This window comes from Zonotrichia leucophrys, chromosome 13, assembly GCF_028769735.1.
Source record: "Zonotrichia leucophrys gambelii isolate GWCS_2022_RI chromosome 13, RI_Zleu_2.0, whole genome shotgun sequence".
In the NCBI taxonomy this organism is placed as follows: domain Eukaryota; kingdom Metazoa; phylum Chordata; class Aves; order Passeriformes; family Passerellidae; genus Zonotrichia; species Zonotrichia leucophrys.
In genome coordinates, this window is record NC_088183.1 from 6,279,753 (window position 1) to 6,298,895 (window position 19,143).

Consider the following 19,143-nt stretch of genomic DNA (forward strand, 5'->3'; position numbering starts at 1 on the left):
TGTCCCTGTGTCCCCACATCACAAAGCAGCGTTTGCAGATCCCTGCTCCTCACACAGAAACTGGCCTTGGGGCTGCTCAGCTCCACTGGCCACAGCATCCTCCACTGCTGTCCTCACCACAACACCTCCACTTCCCCCAGCTCACACCTACACCCACACTATTCCCAGTGAAATAAATGTCACCTCCAGGTCACCCCCACCACGCCACCTCTACTTCCCCCAGCTCACACCCACATCCACACTATTCCCAGCGAAATAAATGTCACCTCCAGGTCACCCCCAGCAACAAGAGGCACCAGCTCCACGTCCTGGTAAAAAGATTTATTAAGAACCTGCAGAACCTGCCCAAAAGGAGGTTGCTGCCGTGGCACTGAAGGGGAGCACGGGCAGAGGGTTAGTGCTTCTCCAGGCAAAGCCAGAGGGTGAAACAAAGCGAGTAGAGGGCACAGAAAGGCAGTGGGAGCACATCTGCGTGGTGGAGGAGCACCCGCAGCAGTTAAGGCCTATAAAGTGCTTGTAAAAGACCAGCCCTGTCGAGGGGCTACAAAACACAAGCAGGCAGGGACAGCAAGGGATGTGGGTGGCTGGTGGCACCTGGCACAGGGGAGTGATGACAGGCTCATACCCTGCCCAAAGCTGCAGCAAGAAGGACAGTCCCCAGCCATGGCCAGGACACCCCAAAATAGGATCTAGGCTGGTGGATTTCATGGTCATCTCCCAGTAATCCCATGTTCAGGATGCTGCTGTGTTTGGGTGCCTCTGCCAGTACTGGGGAAGGACAGTCCCAGTGCAGCATCCTGCCTTGGCTCACTCCCAGAGGAAAAATGAGATGAATGTGACTGATCCTCAGCCAGGCTGTGCCCCAGCAGTGCATCACAGCCTTGTGTGCCCCTCTGGAGTGAGCACAGCCATCAACCAGCAACCTCTTCTGCTGCTGGGAGCATCACCAGCCTCTTGGTCCCCCCTAAGTAGGAATGCCCATGTGGGGCTCAGGTGGTTTCCATCCTCAGGTGTTCCTGTTTGCCACAAGAGGAGCATGGGGAGGTGCCTTTCACAGGTGCCTCGTGCCACTAAGCTGGTTCCCCATGCAGGACAGGGATGCAGCAACAGCAGGTACAAAGCTGCTGTGTGGGGTAGGGACACTTCTGCAAAACAGCCCTGTGCTCTGGCCAGAGATGGTGGGAAGCAGGAAAACCCTCTGCAACTAGTGCTGCATCCCTCTAGCCTGCCCCAGCACTCCCAAACACTCCCTCATCCCCACGGACTGATCCAAGAAATACTGCTTTTCTCTGGAATGTTTTTGTCTAAAATTGCCCTGATAGGAATAAGAAAAAAAAAAAAGAAATTGGATAAAAAATAACAACCCCAGGTCATGCTGGAGTTAGGCTCCAAGGCCACCCTGTCCAGGCAGGAGATACCCTGGTGATGGGTTTGGGGACAGCAGAACAGCCAAAGGGGCCTCTCTGGGTGCAGCAGAGGAAGAGGCACTGGGGAGGACAGGAGGTGCCTCCTCCTGACAGCAGGAGGGAAGGACCTCACAGGGATGGGCTGGCACAGGATGGGATGGGACAGGGGACCAAGCTGGAGGGATATGAGGGCCAGTGTCCCACCCCTCAGTGGGAGTGCAGGGAGAAGGCCAGTTTGACACAGCTGAGCTCCTCCCCGCCATTGCTGACCACCACCCGCACGCGGTAGTTGCCGTTGGTCATCCAGGAAGGGAGCTCCACATCGGGCACATCAAAATCGCTGGCTGGCAAGGAGTAGGAGCCCTGTGGAGAGAGGGGACAGACAGACAAGAGGTCAGCCAGAAGGCCAGCCCAGCACCAGAGGGCACAGTGGCACCCAGTGGCAGTGCCAGTGTCACCGCGAGGCACGGCCGTACCGCTTTGAAGGGGCAGTGGCAGGGGATGCCATAGGTCAGCAGGGGCTCCGGGCAGGGTGTGCCGGGTGGGATGAGCTCATCCAGAATGCTGCAGACGTCATTGTAGGTGCAGCTGCCCAGCTGGTCGATGCAGGGCAGCTGGATCCAGAGGTCACCCAGTGCCTTCTCTACCACCAGCGCCGCCTGCAGGGAAGGTGTTCAGCACCAGCACAACCAGCAGGGGCACCCACAGCTCCTCACCAGCCAACTCAACTCCCTCCACTCTTGATCATGCAATCCTTGGGATGTCCATGTGGTCACTAAACCCCCCTCCTGCCTCCCCCTCCTGGCTTTCAGTTCCTCTCAACCTGCAGCTTCTGTTCCTCCAACCTCAGTTTGACCCCTTAAGCTAACACCACCCCACGCCTCACATCCCCACCTGCTTCCCCTCTCTTCTGCCTGTCCCAAAACTCCCAGGGTGCTCCCATCCTGCAGCTCTGGCTCCTCACTCCTCCAGCACTCACCCCACAGTCCCAGGCCCAAACAGACACCATAGCATTGTTCAAGACAACCCACACACACTGGACAAGAGACATGTTCTGTCTCATTCCAAAAAACTCCCCAAAAGCGTTGCAGGGCAGCTGGCATGGCCCAAGGCTCCCAGAGCAGCGCTGTGCCATGTCCTTGGAGGGAGCAGCTGGGTTGGCTGCTGAAAAACAAGTGCTGCAGTGACATCCAGAAACACCCACAGCACTTGGGGTTCACCTCCCTCCTGGAGCCAATACATCCCCAGGACATGAAACAACTCAGGTGGTTTCTGCCCTAGGAACAAGGTTGGGAGGCTCCAGCTGAACAGGTCTCCCCATGCCCACTGCCCTGTTCTGGCTTACAAAGCCCAGTGTACTCAGCCCTGCACCTCTCTGCACCTCACTCCCCAAGGGCTGCTCATTCCTGTACCCATTTCCCAGCTGCCAGTGGTTTGGGGAAGCTCTGCCCTCCCTCACCACACAGAGGGACATCTGGCACTTACCTTCAGAGGGGAGCCCATGGTCTTGCCACTCTTGACAGCTGCGCTGACACGCAGGCTCCCCGGGATGCTGATGGGGTCGGGCGCCACGGAGAGGCTCTGCAGCACCACTGGGTCCCTCTTGTCACCACAGTTCTCCCAGGCAAAGCCACCAACCTGCAGCACCGAGGGACAGGAGGAGTTAGAGGCAGGGCAAGCCCTGCCTTGTGTTTGCAGGAGGTTTATCCAGAGCTGCCCCTCTGACCCCTGCCAAACATCTGCTCACAAAGAGCCAGAAAATGACCTTCAGCCCCTTCAAATGACTGTTCTTGAACTCCCAGCTCTCCAAGACTGAGGACATTGCAGAACCCTCTGTCTGTGTGCCTCTGCATGTCCTTTACACCCAAAGAGGATTACCAGACTGCAATTTCCAAACTTGCCTCAGCTCTGCCTCCAAACACCTGACGTGTGACCAAGGCAAGATGCATCCTTCATGCCAACGGCACCAAGCAAGGTGTGTGAGGACAGGTCAGAGCAAGCTGGGACCAGATGGTGGCTGCACTGTCCAGCAGGATGCTGGGCAGGGGTGTGGGGGGATGCCCTTGGAGGGGCAGTGAGATTGGCACAGCCTCCCACCTCATCCAGGACCAGCCCTGCTTTGTGAGCCCTCATCCACCAGCTCCACCACCTAGTTCCTCATAGGAGCAAGAATCACACTCAGGGACCAGATGAGTGTCTGTGCTCATCCTCTGCCTGATGCACCCCAGGGACCTGGCCCTGAGCTACAAATGAGTACAAATCCTGATCCAGAGTGCGAATGAGCCAAGCAAGCAGCATTGCCCTAATGTGATAATGAAAATCCACACATAAGGAGATGTTACCCGAATGAGAGACATCACTTATGTGTCTGGTCTGAGTTAAGAGTCACTCTGGGACATCTCCCCTGTTCCCTACAAGTCCCACCAACCTCTCCAGCCACCACCAGTAAAGACACTTTGGTTCAAAGGTGGAGGGCTAGCAAGACTTGTCTGGAACAGCCACTTCTGAACCTGCCAGAGGCAAATGGCAGAGACCAGCCCCAGCTCCCTCCCAGAGCAGGTTTGGCTGGAGCATCCCATGTCCCCACGGCATGACGCGGGGCTCTCCTGCCTGCTCGCAGCCGCAGAACCGGTGGAGGCTGTATTGCCTGGTGCCACACGGCAGCCCCAGCGGGCACAGCGCAGCCCACGCAGCCGAGCAGCCCATCCCACATCCCGCTCGCCCGCCGGGAGCAGCCCAGGGCAGGACACAGGGCTCAGGACAAGCCGGGACAAGGGTAGGCTGCACCCCGACACTGAGCCAGAGCTGGGGGGCCCCAGCCCGAGAGTCTGCGGGCAAAGAGGCTCCAGCGAGCTGAGCATCAGTGCGTGGCTGCAGAATGCTGCCCGCCGAGCCCCCTGCAGCCTTCCCAACCGGTTCCCCCTTCCCTCGGGCAAGCGCAGGAATCCTGGAAAATAAATTGCGATATTTCCCTTCACACCGCGTGAGAGTTACACGTGGTAACTGGCTGTGTCTTAATCAGCGCGTGTTAATGAGCCAGACCCAGAACTCCGTGGGAATAAGGAAGAAGAACCTGGGCTGGAAAAGATTCATGGAGCAGCAAAATGAGAGCCGGGATACGATCAGCCGAAGGACGAGGCCGCTGGGTTTCAGCGTCGAGAAGTGTTTGTAAACACTGGATCCCTCCTGCTCCGAGCTGCCCTCAACCTCCAGCACTGCTCCCAGCGCGGGGGGCTCCGGGGCTCCGGGGTTCCATGGACCCACTCCCCTGCCCAGCCACAAACACGCACCCACCAGCGGGATAGGAAAAGCTCCTGGTCTCCTGCAATCCCAGCGGGATGACGGAGTCTTACCCCTCTCCGCCCCGCCGAGTGCCCTCCGGCAGCCCGAGGGCTGCGGGATCCCCGCTCACCTTGCTGAGCCGCCGGGCCCCGCTGCGCTCCACCAGCAGCGGCGGCTGCGGCCCGGCCAGCGCGGCCGGGACGAGCTGCAGCGCGCACAGCGCCAGCGCCAGCCCCGCGCACAGCATCCTCCGGGAATGCGCCGGGAACGGGCCGGGATGAGTCCGGGGAGCTGCTCCGAGCGGTGGGGAGGCGAGAGGAGGGCAGGCACCTCGGCAGGACCGGGCGGGCAGCGGCCGGTCTTTGAAGCCCCGAGCAGAGGGGACGAGCCCTCTCTCGGAGCCCGGCCCACCACCGCCCGATGCCACTCCCTCCCCTGAGGACGCTCACATTTTCCCTTCCCCTTTTGCTCTTTTTTTTTTTTTTCCCCTCCCTTTCCCGGTTTCGCTGCCAAGCGCAGGACTGGACTCGCAGGGATGCTGGGACGGGAAGCGCCGCTTTCCCAGGATCCCAGAGCCGGCTCTGGAGCGGGGGGGCGGGAGCTGCACCCACCCCGCCGGGGCACACACATCACCCCGCTGCCATGGGGAAGCACGACCACCTCCCCACCACCCACCCTCCACCCCGGGCTGCGGCTCTCCGCACATCCCGCTCGGGGGTGCCCCGGCTGTGCGAGGCTCGGTACCCTCTGGGCAGTACCCGGGACCCCCACGCTCCCCCCGCGCTCGGCACAGGGCAGGCGGCAGCTGAAGAGCAGAGATATTTGAGATATTTCAGATATTTGAGACCCTCACACCCGATGTGTGTGAGCAGGGGGGAGGGGACGCTGGCATCGGGTAGCCCCTGACTGGGCAGTTTGCCACAGCACTCTTACCACCCATCTATGTAAAATGCTGGATTTATCATCCCCTCTTCCTTTCCTACCCCTTGTTTGCGGATCATTTTCCAGACAGAGCTGCCCCAGGCACCCCCATCATGCTGGAATGGTCACACGGGTACCCCTCTATCAGGATGGCACAGCAGCATGGATTTTCCCATATATTTTGGTGGACAGATGCTTTTATCCTGCGGAGGGGACTGAGCCAGCTGAGCACACAGGACACAAGTGTGGCAGGTCTCAGCCCTCCCCCCCCCGCCACAGCACGGTCAGGAGCCACTTGTGAGACCCTTCCCCACATTCAGCTCTGCACTGCCTCGCACACGGACACTGCTTGGCCTCCCCATAGTGCTCCCAGCCCTGGGAAGGGTTGCCTGCCTTGTCCAAAGCTCCGTCTCAGCTCTATTTTTAGCCTTCCGTCCTTATTTAGCAGCGAGGCCGGGCGGCAGCGTGCGGCAGGGCGTGGGAGCAGGCAGGGGACGCGCTGGGTGCTGCTGCCCACCCCGAGCCCGCAGCGACAACTGCGCCGCCGATCCACGGCCGAGGCTCCGGGGTGAGGCATAAATAGCCCGCACCTCCCAGCCGGGAGCGGGGCGGAAAGTTATTCCCTGGGATTGGCTTTCACTTTGAGGCCCTGGAGCAGCCGGAGGACAGGGATAAGGATAGGGATGCATGGGGACACAGAAGGAGCATTGTGTTTGGGGCTGGGAGGGGAGCAGAGCCCCTCACCTCAAGCCACTGGTATCGTATGCTTCTCTGCTTCTCACAGCCATTGTGAGTGAAGGTTTCACTTCCCTTTCCCATCCTTTTCCACTTCATTTTGCCATGGGGGTAAAAAGAGAATAAAGGACTGCAAGAACAGGTTAACCCACATCTTTTTGCTTGGAAAAGCACTGGCAGGGACAGGAATGACTTGAAATCGTTTCACTACCTCAAGGCAGAATCATGTATGACCTAAATCCCCACTAAAAGAGCCTGTGACTTTTTTTGGGCTCCAACACATGTGAGAACTTCTCCAATTCAAACAGTTTTTCAGCTATCTCACCCATGCAAAATTGAGTCACAAGGTCTCAGCAGACCTGGCTAAACACCTCAGATTTGCATTGAAGAAAAGCAGCCAGAAACATCATTACCTCTCATTTACAAAAGCAAACCGATGGCAAATGATGAGCAGGGTTTAAGCAGGACCACTCTCTGTCCCTTGCTTGGGCTGCAGCTCTACCAGGACCCATCAGGCATCACCACATGCCAGCTCATCACCCAAAAACCTTCCAGCAAAATATCCTCCACCTCTCTTTTTTTTTTTAATTTTTCCAGACTAGGTTTCTGAAAATAAGACATACAAATAAGAAAAAAAAAATAATTACCCCATCTGCACTCACAGAACCACTCTGCAAACAGACCATGCCAGGCTGGCACTGACACTGCCTTGTACCCATCCTGTTGTGCCTAGTCCTTACCAGCTAGAACCAGAGAGAGAGCCACAAGAGACACTTAAGCAGTTTGCACAAATGCTTTTCTTATCCAAAAGCTTTGGCAAACACTTTAAATGACCATTGGTACAAATTACCTCGACTTTCCAGCTGTTATCCCATTTGCGGCAATTCAGCCGAGCATGTGATAAAGCCTCCTTGTCTCACTTTTCTAGACAAAGCCCTGGAGATGTCTCCAGCTGCTGTCATTCCTGGGGAGAGATCAAGATAACACCAAAAAAAGACATTAGAGCAAACTTCAAAATGAGCTGAAGCTGCCTCAGGTGGGGGCACCACACCACCTCTGCTTTCCTGGACTCATTTTCCTGTCTTTGCATGGCTTGAAATTCCCTCACTCCCACAGTCTCCTTTTTCTCCAGGCTGCCTCATGCACTCTCCAGGCCCTTCTGCTCCCCAGATCCCTGGGGTGCTCTGGTTACCCCTACAATGCCATGGAAACCCCCTGCTTTGCTTAAAAGCAGCTGAACAGAACAGTTTCTGGCTACTGAAGTGCTGCCCTGAAAAGGGAGCAAGTTTTCAGTGTATTGGAGCAGAGGAGGATAAAGCAGGGCTGAGATGAAAGACCAGTCTGGCAGGCACATATCCCATGCAGTTTCCACAGGAAAGATTGGAGAAACTGAGGAACTGCTAAAATCAAGCTAGAATAAGAGAGATTTGGGGTAGCACAGGCAGGGCTTTTGGCAGGCAGCCTCACAAGTGCACCCACAGGCTGAAGGAAGGATGTAACATGGTCTGGGCAGCCAAAAGGCAGCAATCTAGAAGCACAGGGCTGTCACAGCAGAGCCTGCAGCAGAGGCTGGGGATCTGGGGATGGGGGTGCTGCAGCTGGCCTTGCTGCACAGGCACATCCCCAAGCCCCAGCTCTGCCTTAGCCTGATGTGACCAAACTGTTTTTTCTCCACCATCGTCATGAAAAATCCTACCAGGAGCCCCACTTTGTGGCACGAGGGCATCCCCAAGCACTCCCTCAGCACCCCACAGTAAAAAGCTGAAATTTCCACCAGCACATGTGCAAACTACTGGCCCTTTGTGCACCAGCAAGATGTGATGGCAGCTGGACAGGCTCCTCATCAGCTGCCCACACAGTTGCTTCTCTTTGCAGCCAGGCTCCAGCGATGCAAATTCAGCCTGGAAATCTGCATGTGCTTTGTGCTTGCCCCTGTAGGCCTTCAGTCTCAGAAGTCTGGACCGGGATTTTTAATTAACCCTGGAGAGGTGGAGAACAGCACCTTGTGCTTTTATCCCACAAACGATCTGCTCAGCCCAAATAAGTACTCTCATGCAGGGAAGGAGACTTGCCCCACTCTGAAGTGCTGGGAGAGATAAGAACTGAGACGCTCTCAGCTCTCGGTGGTTTCTGAGCAGTGGGAGCAGATGCCAGAAGCTTCTGTGACTCACAAAATTTCACTCAGGTTTGGCAGCAGCCACCCAAGAGGACGCAGGCAACTGGTCCCACCAGTCCCCTGGAGACTTGGGGCAGTGTGGACCTGCCCCTCACCTTCCCCACCCTCCCATCCAAGTGGTGTTTCACAATTTCCTCCCGTGCCAGGGTTACCAGGGCAAGAAAAACACCTCCAAGCCGAACGTGACAGGACGACCAGGCACCTCCACTCCTCCCTCGCTGCCCAGGCAAAATGCCAAGGTGCTGGCATCCCCAGAGCCGCAGGCTGCTTGGACTTCTCCCAGGGGATATTTGGAAAATGTCAGAATAGAAACTTGTTGACAAAAATCTTGCAATGTTTCCATGCAGGCACGGCCTTGTGACCAGGTTCAAACACTCCAATTTCAGCAGTTCTGGTAGCACCAATGGGTTTTCAGGTCACAATGTGTGGTCATTCAGGAATGTATAAAAATAATAATTTTTAAAATGTCCTTTAAAAATAAAATCAAAATCAAAACATTTGGAAGAACCTACCTTTCCTCACATTATTTTTTAGATGGGACACTTTCAAATCCATGTATTTTTCCCTACGTGTTCAGGACCCACTTCCAAAATCTAGGATTTCCCCCTGGAAAAGGAACCCTGGCTCCAGGCCCAGCATTTGGGGTGTGTGGGATGCTCAAGGGAAGGGTTGTCAGGATGCAATCCCTCAGGCAATATGGATCACACCAAAACCCTCTCCAGCCAGCACGACGACCCCCAGAGCAGAGCTCCTGCCAGGAGCAACACCCCAAACCCACCACTTGTCCACAAATACCCCCACACAAGCTGAAACTTGATGGGGTGATGGCAAAAGGCAGATGGATTCTGCTTTCTCACCCTCATCCCTACTCTGAAGGGGGCTGGGGTGGGTTCAGCAGAGGCAGCCCCCTGAGCAGCTGGTCCTGCTCCCACCCTGGCCCTGGTGCAGGGCTCCTGTTCCCCTTTCTCCTCGCCCAGGAGGGGACACCTCCAACGCAGGGGTCCGGCTCTCTTCCCTGCACCAGCCCTCTTCCCTGTAAAACCAAACTCACCCCTGCTGCGTGTCGATGTTCGTTCGCAGGAGGCACGTGGCACTCCAAGGGCAGCAAGAGTTGTTAGTGTTGGCAGATGTGGTCTGTGAGAAATTGTTCTCTGCAGTTTTGGAGGCTGAATTGCAGTTTCGGCCATGGACACACAGAGTGAAAAGACTGTTAATTTCCTTAGAAAGGAAAGTCTGGCACCCCATGGTTTAAGGGGCAGACAAAGGGCTGTGTAGGGGAAGGAACTCCTCACAGGACCTTTCTTCACCTCAACCCCCACTCCAAGGTCTAGCAGCCCCCCGTGTGACGAGATGCTTTCAGAGGGTTACCCAGGCACACCTGCACATGGAGCTGCTAGTCCAGAGGGGCTAACAGGGGTATCCCAAGTGTCCCTCCAGGAACTATGGTTGGAGCATCCAGCACGGACTAGGGAGCAGCCAGATCCACCTGGGCATGGAGCATCACTTTGAGAAAATGCCAAGGGAAGAGCCTTTTTGCCAAGGGGCAGCATCTGAGCAGGCCAGGCAGCATGTGGTGTTCCAGCAGAGGGCTTTCAACTTTACCCTTTTACTGTGTCAGTCCCTCCCCAGAGCCCCCAGACCCTCCACAGCACTCCCAGAAAGGAGAGGGGTTATTAGGAGAAAAAGGATTTAGAAAAACGGGGAAAAGCTTCCTTTTCCATTGTTTTTTGTGTTCAAACTGGGAGGGACTCGGCTTCCTCTGCAATTTTAATGGTCTCACTTGAAAGAATCCTGCCTTTTCTATGCTGTGAGGGGTGTTAATTGACAGGGAGTCCCCATTTTCTATTATTTTCCAGTTTAAATAGAAGGGGGAAACCTTGACAATGTTTCTTATGGGTTTGAATTAAGGGTGGCCGCCCCTTTTTGTTGTCCTGAGGCCTAAATTGAGGGAGAAGCCCACCTATCCCTCCATCTTAAGGGTTTGAACTGAGGGAAAAATCCCTCTTTTCTCATCACTGGAGAGATTTAAAGTGAGGAAAACCCCTCTTTTCCCAATACTTAAGGAGAGTAAATTAAAGGGCAGGAGCTATTTATTTGCCATTGTATTACTTTCAGTAGAGGTAACTGCCCCATTTCCTCTTTTTAAGGGGTTCACTGGAAGGAAGCTCTGCCTTTTTCAGCATTTTAAAGGTTTAAAATTACATTTCAGGGCACTTTTTTCTGTGCCGTAGGACCAAGTATCTCAGAGAAGGGTGAGCCTGGCATGCACTTAACCCTTACACTGCCTGGGAGGCTTTTATTTTTCTTATTTTTACTTATAAGACAACAGGATGAGAAATCATGTCTATTTGAGCCCCCCCCCCCCGGCTTTTCAGAAGCATAGCAGAGGCATCCACATGTCTTACAGCACACAAGGTCATCCACTGCACTCACAGGAATGCCATTTAACTTTGCCTTTCTCTAGCCCAGGTGCCACTCATAATAACGGCCACAGCCTTGGAATCAGGATGAAGCTGGAGCCTGAAGGAGCCAGGCACACTCAGGAGAGGGCAAGTAGCTGACTTGCTGGGATTTGGCCCACATGACACTGAACTCATACATTGGTTTTGTTATTTTTTATTGTAGCTGACCAAAAGGCTAACAGGTGATCACGGGGCCCTCTGAGGCAGACTCATTTCAGGTGCAATGTGGATTTACATTACCGATCTTCCAAAAGATAAGTCAGGGGCCACGGCCTGGAGATGGGATGATGGGAGAGTAGCAGGTTGGGAATTCTTGGGACAGATTTAAAAATTAGCAGAGGGAAAAGCAATCTTCTCTAAGGAGCCTCTTAGGACAGCTAAAGGGAGAGGTTCTACTTTTGATGGCAGCTTTCAGGCAGGCAGTGCAGAACAGTTCCAGTCCATGTTATGTTGTCCACTGCATCATGTTACCTAGTGTGTCTTTGTGGTCCCTTTTGCCTTTTCTCTGCCCTGCCACATAGCCTGCTGCAATAGGACAAGTCCCAGGGACTTGCAGTTTGTGGGGTGTTGCTGGACTCTAGATGATATTCCTAGATAGACACAAGATGTGCTGTATGTACTTACATTGTATGTACTTAGACTGTATGTAAGTGCGTCGCCTTATATTGTGTTTACTTGCACTCTATGTACACTTGCACTGTATGCATCGGCTTATATTTTGTATACTTATATTGTACCACTTATGATCGGAGCTGCCCTGCCCTGGCACGTAGTCACAGTTAGGTAGAACAGTTATAAAAACTTTATTGTTCACCTGTCATTTATGGGATTTTGGACAGAAAATTTATTGGTCCAGAGCGGGGACAAATCCTAGCTGCCAGATAGCCAATTGTTGACCACTTCCTGTTGTCTCACAGGTCCCCGAGGCTGCCGATTTCCCCAGAATCTGCCATTTGACATCAAGGAGCGTCAGCCACAAGATGTGTTGAAGCACATTCTTCAGTGTCTCGAGTAAGGGCTGCAGTGAGCATGTAAGTGGGAAGAGTGTGTGAGCATGTGTGAGAGCACGTGTCTGTGTCTGCTCATCTCTGTGTGTGTGAGCATATGCTGACTGGATTTAACCTTGTGTGTGTGACTTTTATAAATGAGTTGACAAACCTGAAAAGCAAATTTAGAATAAAAAATCCTCAGCCGGGTGTTTTTGGCTTTTTTCCCCAGGGCTGGGTGGTTTTTTCCCTTGGTCCCGGTCAGTCTGCGAGGCAACGTTCATCGCCAAAGTTTGGGCATGGACTGTCCAGGAACTTGGGTTTTCGTCTGGCAGGATGATTTTTTTGGTGCCTCCCGGGAGCCACGTTCCCAAGGACCAATATTTGCTGGGTTGTAATTTAGCAGTTGTGATGAGAAGGACGGTGAGTTTGTGTGTAATCTGAAGGGGGTGGTTATGGTAGTATTGTTTTCTGTGTGCTTTTGTTGTTTTGGCTTTCCTGTAACAATAAATCAACATGTAATGAAAATAGGAAAAGGTTATCATCTTGTGTTAGTATGTGTTTTGTGTCGTATTGCTCTGTATAGTAGGGTGAGCACAGGGTGAACTCTCTCCTCCTTGCTGTGACACCTGGGCTGGCAGGGATGACACGGTGACCTCGGCCAGCCGATGCTGCCTGTGCCATCACCTGGCACTGACATGTTGGATGAAAATCCTTTTGCTGGGATTTTTCTCCTGAGAAGCCTTACAACAGAAATGGAATCAATAATGATCTGCTGGCTGTGGAGTGTGGGCTGGAGATGGTTTAGCAACAGGAGCACCTTGGATTGGTCTTCTGTGCATTGTTTCTACTCGATGACCAATCATGGTCCAGCTGTGTCTGGGCTGTGAGCAGTCCCAGGTTTTTATTATTCATTCCTTTCAAGCTTTCTGATGTCTCCTTGCATTTTTAGTGTAGTCATAATATCTCATTTTATTTTAATATAATAGAAATCATAAAATAATCAATAAGCCTTTTGAAAAGTAGCATCAAGGTTCTCATCTTTTCCCTCGTCCTGGGGACCCTCAAACACCACCACAATCATGGGCCAGACCTGGTCTGGAAAGTCCAAATAAAATAAAGTTAAATTAAAAAAAAAAAGCTTTAAAACTAAAAAAAATTTAATAATTTTTATATTCATTTGATATTAAAAAATCACAAACCATACAGTGCAGTAAAGTGAAGCGCCGTAAAGCGCAACCGTCGTAAAACAGGGTGCCGTAAAGCGCGACTGTTGTAAAGCGTCGTAAAAGGTGCCGTAAAGCACGACTGTCGTAAACGGTGCCATAAAGCGCGGCTGTCGTAAAACTGCTGTAAAGAGCGACTGTCGTAAAACGCGACTGTCGTAAAAGGTCCCGTAAAGCGCGACTGTCGTAAAGCGCGACTGTCATAAAAGCTGCCGTAAAGCGCAACTGTCGTAAAACTGCCATAAAGCGCGACTGCCGTAAAAGGTGCCGTAAAGCTCGACTGTCGTAAACGGCGCCGTAAAGCGCGACTGTCGTAAAGTGTCGTAAATCTGCCGTAAAGCGCGACTGTCGTAAAAGGCGCCGTAAAGCGCGATTGTCGTAAAAGGTGCCGTAAAGCGCGACTGTCGTAAAGCTGCCGTAAAGCGCGACTGTTTTAAGGAATTTTTTTATTTACACAGGGGGACATAAACTCTTTAATTGTATCTGCCGCTGGGCCGTGGCTGCCTTGCGGCAGGTCTGAGCTTGCAAGGCGCTGGCTGAGCTATTTACTGCAAGGGAGCCGGCCGCAGCCGCTCCCCCGCCAAGCTCCGCCCCTGCTGCCAGTCTAGAACGGGGCACGCCCCCCACCTCCCCATCGGACCCCACGGCTCCGGTACCCGCAGTCTCTCTGGCCCCTGCGGTCCCGCCTCCCACGGCCCCGCCCCCTGCCCAGCCAGCCCTTCGGACCTCGCGGCCCTTCCCACCACTCCCGCCATCCCGGCCTTTGCAATCCCGTCCACCGCGGCCCCGCCCCCTGATCCCGCCTCTACGAGCCCGCCCACAGCGTTACCGCGGCCCCGCTCCCTCCTGCCCCCGGTGATTTCGCCGCTTCCCCCCCCCTCCGCGCTAGTGCGGCCGCTGCTGCCGCCCCCCAAGTCCCCCTGGCCCTCTTTGCCGACACAGCGCCAGTGGTGGCCCAAGTGCCGTCGCTGCTGCGTCCTTGCAGTCCCGTGCTGCTCCCGGCTCTGCGGTGCTGAGCACGCCTGGCGCCCTTGCCCGCTGGGTCAGCAGCCACGCCGGCTCCCAGCGGCTGCACGCCGCGGTTCGAGTTCATTTCAGCCGCCGATTAGCCCACCGGTGGCCATGGCCCCCCCCGCGGCAGCCTCCCGCCGCCCCCACGCCGCTTCTCCTGCCTCCCGCCACCCCGGGGTAATCTCCCGCTGACGAGGCCACCCCGCCGCTTTCTCCTGCCGCCGCCGCTCGGCACGGCGGACCCCCGCTTGAGAGCGGCTGGATGGCGCGGCTCTGCCGCCCGCCGCAACCACGGGCGTCCCGTCGTTCGCCGCCGCGCCGCGCGCCCGCCCGCCGCCGCGCCGCGCGCCCGCCCGCCGCCGCGCCGCGCGCCCGCCCGCCGCCGCGCCGCGCCGCCCGCCCGCCGCCGCCGCCGCGCCGCCTTAGTGACGCAACTCACGCATGCGCATTGCTATAACCCCCGCCCGGCGCCTCCGCGCCAACTCATCCAACCACAGCGCTCCTTGCGGGATCAGCCGCACGCATGCGCAGTTCTATCTCCACGGCCCCGCCGCCACCCGTCGCCGCTTTCGCCGCAGCTGTGGAACAGCCCGGTTCCGAGCCCGGTCCCGGTTCCGAGCCCGGTGCCGGTTCCGAGCCGCTGCATGCCGCTGGCCAGCCACAGCCGGCATCCCTGTGCCCGGGCACGCCACTTCCGCCGCCACCGGGTCCATACACGGCACCACTGCAGGCGAATACTGCACCGCCTTCCAGGTATCCTTCCGCGTTATTGTTTTTAAGGCTTAATTCTCTGTTAACGTGGGTCCTTTTTCGGGCTCGTGCTGCCCAGATAAAGGTACCCGGACGTCCGTAACTCTTTGTTTATGTTGTCTCATATTGTCCTAATTCAATTTGTCCAAAATATTATTGCTCTAATTGTATTACCATTTTTATAACCATTTTATTACTATTAAACTTTTAAGATTTTAAAAACAAGTGATTGGCGTTTTTCACGGGGAGGGTGGAATATGACAGCTGCTTTAATAAATAGAGGACAGACAGAATTATTTCGCGCCTGCAAACCCCAAGTTCCAAAAGGCCCCTGCACCCAGGCCCTTTGCAATAAACCCCAATTTCTACAACCTGGCTGTAGAGATCTCTCGTCTCCGTCCATCCCGACTGTGCTACCCCCCGCATGCTCCTACAGGTAGAAACTCACTCACTAGTAAGGAAAAATCCTTCCAAAGCATTTTTTTCTGTTTTTGTCCTCTGAGTGTCCAACTAAATTTCTACAGATTGGAGCTCAAATTACTATATCTGACCAGTGCAGAGACAAATGATGAAACATTCCTGAGTTATTCTTACTCTTCATCTTATGGAAGTACCAGCCAGCACTAAATTTGCATGATCTAAACAAAGTAGACATTTCACAGAAAAGCACTTTCTATAGCAATATTGAAAAACTATAGATTGAGGTAAAACCATCAAGTTTCTGCCCTCACTGGTGCAAATTCACATGTTGAAGAGCATCCCACTGAATTTTCTAAAGATGTATAAATGTGTCATCTGGACCACAGGAAATAAAGCAGGGTTAAAACACTGAGCAAAACTGAAGTTAACAAACACAAGGTTCATCAACCTTGCAATAGAAGCTTGCAGAAACCTCTCAAGGCTCATCCAATAAAGCCCTGTGGCACTTTGTTCTTCCCCCTCCTCCCATATCTCCATCTGTCTGAGCCAGCATCAGCAGGAAATTTTGCATGGAAGCTTGCCAGATGATCATCTGCCATTAGTTTTATAGAGTTCTTCAAAAATAGGTTAAAATTTATTTTATCTATTATTAGCTGTGTCCTAAGTTAGGGATGGGCCAGATCTTGTGTCTTTGTCTCACAGAGTTCACGTGTCCTTTAATGTCATATCATATTACTAATCTGCATTCTGCCTTATCAGAGGCTAATTAGTTACTTTATTATACTATATTGCATAAACTGAATCTGCCAAGTACTCAACCCTGCACACACTACATACAACTCGTGACTGTCACCCAACAGTCCTGACACACAAACACACACTCGGCCCTGACAGGCCAAGGAAACAACAACATCACTTTGGGTAAGCAATCTCCACATTGCATTCTACTTTGGCACAAACACAGGCACAGCAAATGAGATAAGAATTGTTTTTCCTTTCTCTGAGGCTCAGAGAATGTGAAACCCAGAAATATTCTTGAAAAGAATTGTGCCTTGCTTTTCTCTGTGAGGAGAAATGTGGTGACAGGTGCACCCTTGCCTCCAGGGCAAAGAATCATGGAACGGTTTGGGTGGGAAGGGTCCTTGAAGGTTTATCTTTGATTTATCCAGTGCTTCAACAGGCAAGAGGTTGCTCATCTGCTTCAGAGCTGCTTGCTTTTCTCACACCTTTCACAAGCAAAGCCTGAAGCAAACCCTCCCAAGTTGTGACCAGGGGACCCCTCAGCACTCAGCGACGGCTGCTGGCAAAACCTCAAACTTTTACTCACACAGGGACAAGGCCATGCACTCAGTTGTAACCCAGATTTCTTTTTCCGACAGTAGCCTCGAACTTCCTTTTTTAGACTTCAGCTAAATCCAAAATTGGTTTCTGCCCCAAGTAAAATTTCAAAGCCCCCGTCTCACCTGCCATGTTTGGAATTTTAGGAGGTGGCAGCCCACTCGAGATCAAAGGTCCTGGGCAGGGTGCAGGCCCACGGACACAAATGCCATCCCTTTTCCACAGGAAACAAAACTCATCACCCCAGTTTCCTTTACATCAGTTTGCCAAAGACGTTTGGCACTCCCAGGTCACTCAGAGTTCTCGTGTACTGCAGACTTGGTCTTGGAGTTATGGAGTTATGCTTCCTCCTAGCACCTCCTCACCTCAGCCCCCTACTGCAGTGTTCCCTTCTCCGCCCCTAACCCTGCTCTATTTTCCAGCCCGCCCTTGCTCCATCCCTCACTCCGCCCTTAACCATCCCAGCACACTTCCTGCTCCATCCATTCCTTCACCCACCGCCCACCTGAGTCCCCTCCAGCAGCACGCGGGAGCCCGAACCCTTGGAGGACAGTGCAGCTCTCGCAGCAGGACAACACCCAAGTAAGACAGGCAGGGACAACGTCTGTGGGCTGCAGGGTGTCACAAGGGGCTGTGGGTTGAGGAGAGGGGGCAGGAGGGTGATACAGAGGATGGGGGGAGCTGAGAGGCAGAAGGGGGCTTTAGGAGCAACTGGGGGGGCTCCGGGGCACACACATCACCCGGCTGCCATGGGGAAGCACGACCACCTCCCCACCACCCACCCTCCACCCCGGGCTGCGGCTCTCCGCACATCCCGCTCGGGGGTGCCCCGGCTGTGCGAGGCTCGGTACCCTCTAGGCAGTACCCGGGACCCCCACGCTCCCCCCGCGCTCGGCACAGGGCAGGCGGCAGCTGAAGAGCAGAGATATTTGAGATATTTCAGATATTTGAGACCCTCACACCCGATGTGTGTGAGCAGGGGGGAGGGGACGCTGGCATCGGGTAGCCCCTGACTGGGCAGTTTGCCACAGCACTCTTACCACCCATCGATGTAAAATGCTGGATTTATCATCCCCTCTTCCTTTCCTACCCCCTGTTAGCGGATCATTTTCCAGCCCCAGGCACCCCCATCATGCTGGAATGGTCACACGGGTACCCCTCCATCAGGATGGCACAGCAGCATGGATTTTCCCATATATTTCGGTGGACAGATGCTTTTATCCTGCGGAGGGGACTGAGCCAGCTGAGCACACATGACACAAGTGTGGCAGGTCTCAGCCCTCCCCCCTGCCACAGCACGGTCAGGAGCCACTTGTGAGACCCTTCCCCACATTCAGCTCTGCACTGCCTCGCACACGGACACTGCTTGGCCTCCCCATAGTGCTCCCAGCCCTGGGAAGGGTTGCCTGCCTTGTCCAAAGCTCCTTGTCTCAGCTCTATTTTTAGCCTTCCGTCCTTATTTAGCAGCGAGGCCGGGCGGCAGCGTGCGGCAGGGCGTGGGAGCAGGCAGGGGACGCGCTGGGTGCTGCTGCCCACCCCGAGCCCGCAGCGACAACTGCGCCGCCGATCCACGGCCGAGGCTCCGGGGTGAGGCATAAATAGCCCGCACCTCCCAGCCGGGAGCGGGGCTGAAAGATATCCCCTGGGATTGGCTTTCACTTTGAGGCCCTGGAGCAGCCGGAGGACAGGGATGAGGATAGGGATGCATGGGGACACAGAAGGAGCATTGTGTTTGGGGCTGGGAGGGGAGCAGAGCCCCTCACCTGGAGCCCCTGGTATTCCCTCACTCCCACAGTCTCCTTTTTCTCCAGGCTGCCTCACGCAGCCTCCAGGCCCTTCTGCTCCCCAGATCCCTGGGGTGCTCTGGTTACCCCTACAATGCCATGGAAACCCCCTGCTTTGCTTAAAAGCAGCTGAACAGAACAGTTTCTGGCTGTTAAAAGTGCTGCCCTGAAAAGGGAGCAAGTTTTCAGTGTACTGGGGCAGAGGAGGATAAAGCAGGGCTGAGATGAAAGACCAGTCTGGCAGGCACATATCCCATGCAGTTTCCACAGGAAAGATTGGAGAAACTGAGGAACTGCTAAAATCAAGCTAGAATAAGAGAGATTTGGGGTAGCACAGGCAGGGCTTTTGGCAGGCAGCCTCACAAGTGCACCCACAGGCTGAAGGAAGGATGTAACATGGTCTGGGCAGCCAAAAGGCAGCAATCTAGAAGCACAGGGCTGTCACAGCAGAGCCTGCAGCAGAGGCTGGGGATCTGGGGATGGGGGTGCTGCAGCTGGCCTTGCTGCACAGGCACATCCCCAAGCCCCAGCTCTGCCTACTGATGTGACCAAACTGTTTTTTCTCCACCATCGTCATGCAAAATCCGACCAGGATCCCCACTTTTGTGGCACGGGGGACATCCCCAAGCACCCCTTGCACCCCACA

General features: G+C 54.4%; 1 protein-coding gene across 1 annotated transcript; it reads right to left on the minus strand.

Moving 5' to 3' along the window:
* Window positions 1-306: 306 nt before the first annotated feature.
* On the minus strand, window positions 307-5,106 carry GM2A (ganglioside GM2 activator). The gene is made up of 4 exons (XM_064725169.1): window positions 4,819-5,106; window positions 2,892-3,044; window positions 1,883-2,065; window positions 307-1,769 (listed from the first exon to the last, which is right to left on the minus strand). The coding sequence occupies exons 1-4, from the start codon at window positions 4,933-4,935 to the stop codon at window positions 1,614-1,616; spliced, it is 609 nt and encodes a 202-aa protein (XP_064581239.1). The 5' UTR covers window positions 4,936-5,106; the 3' UTR covers window positions 307-1,613.
* Window positions 5,107-19,143: the final 14,037 nt, after the last annotated feature.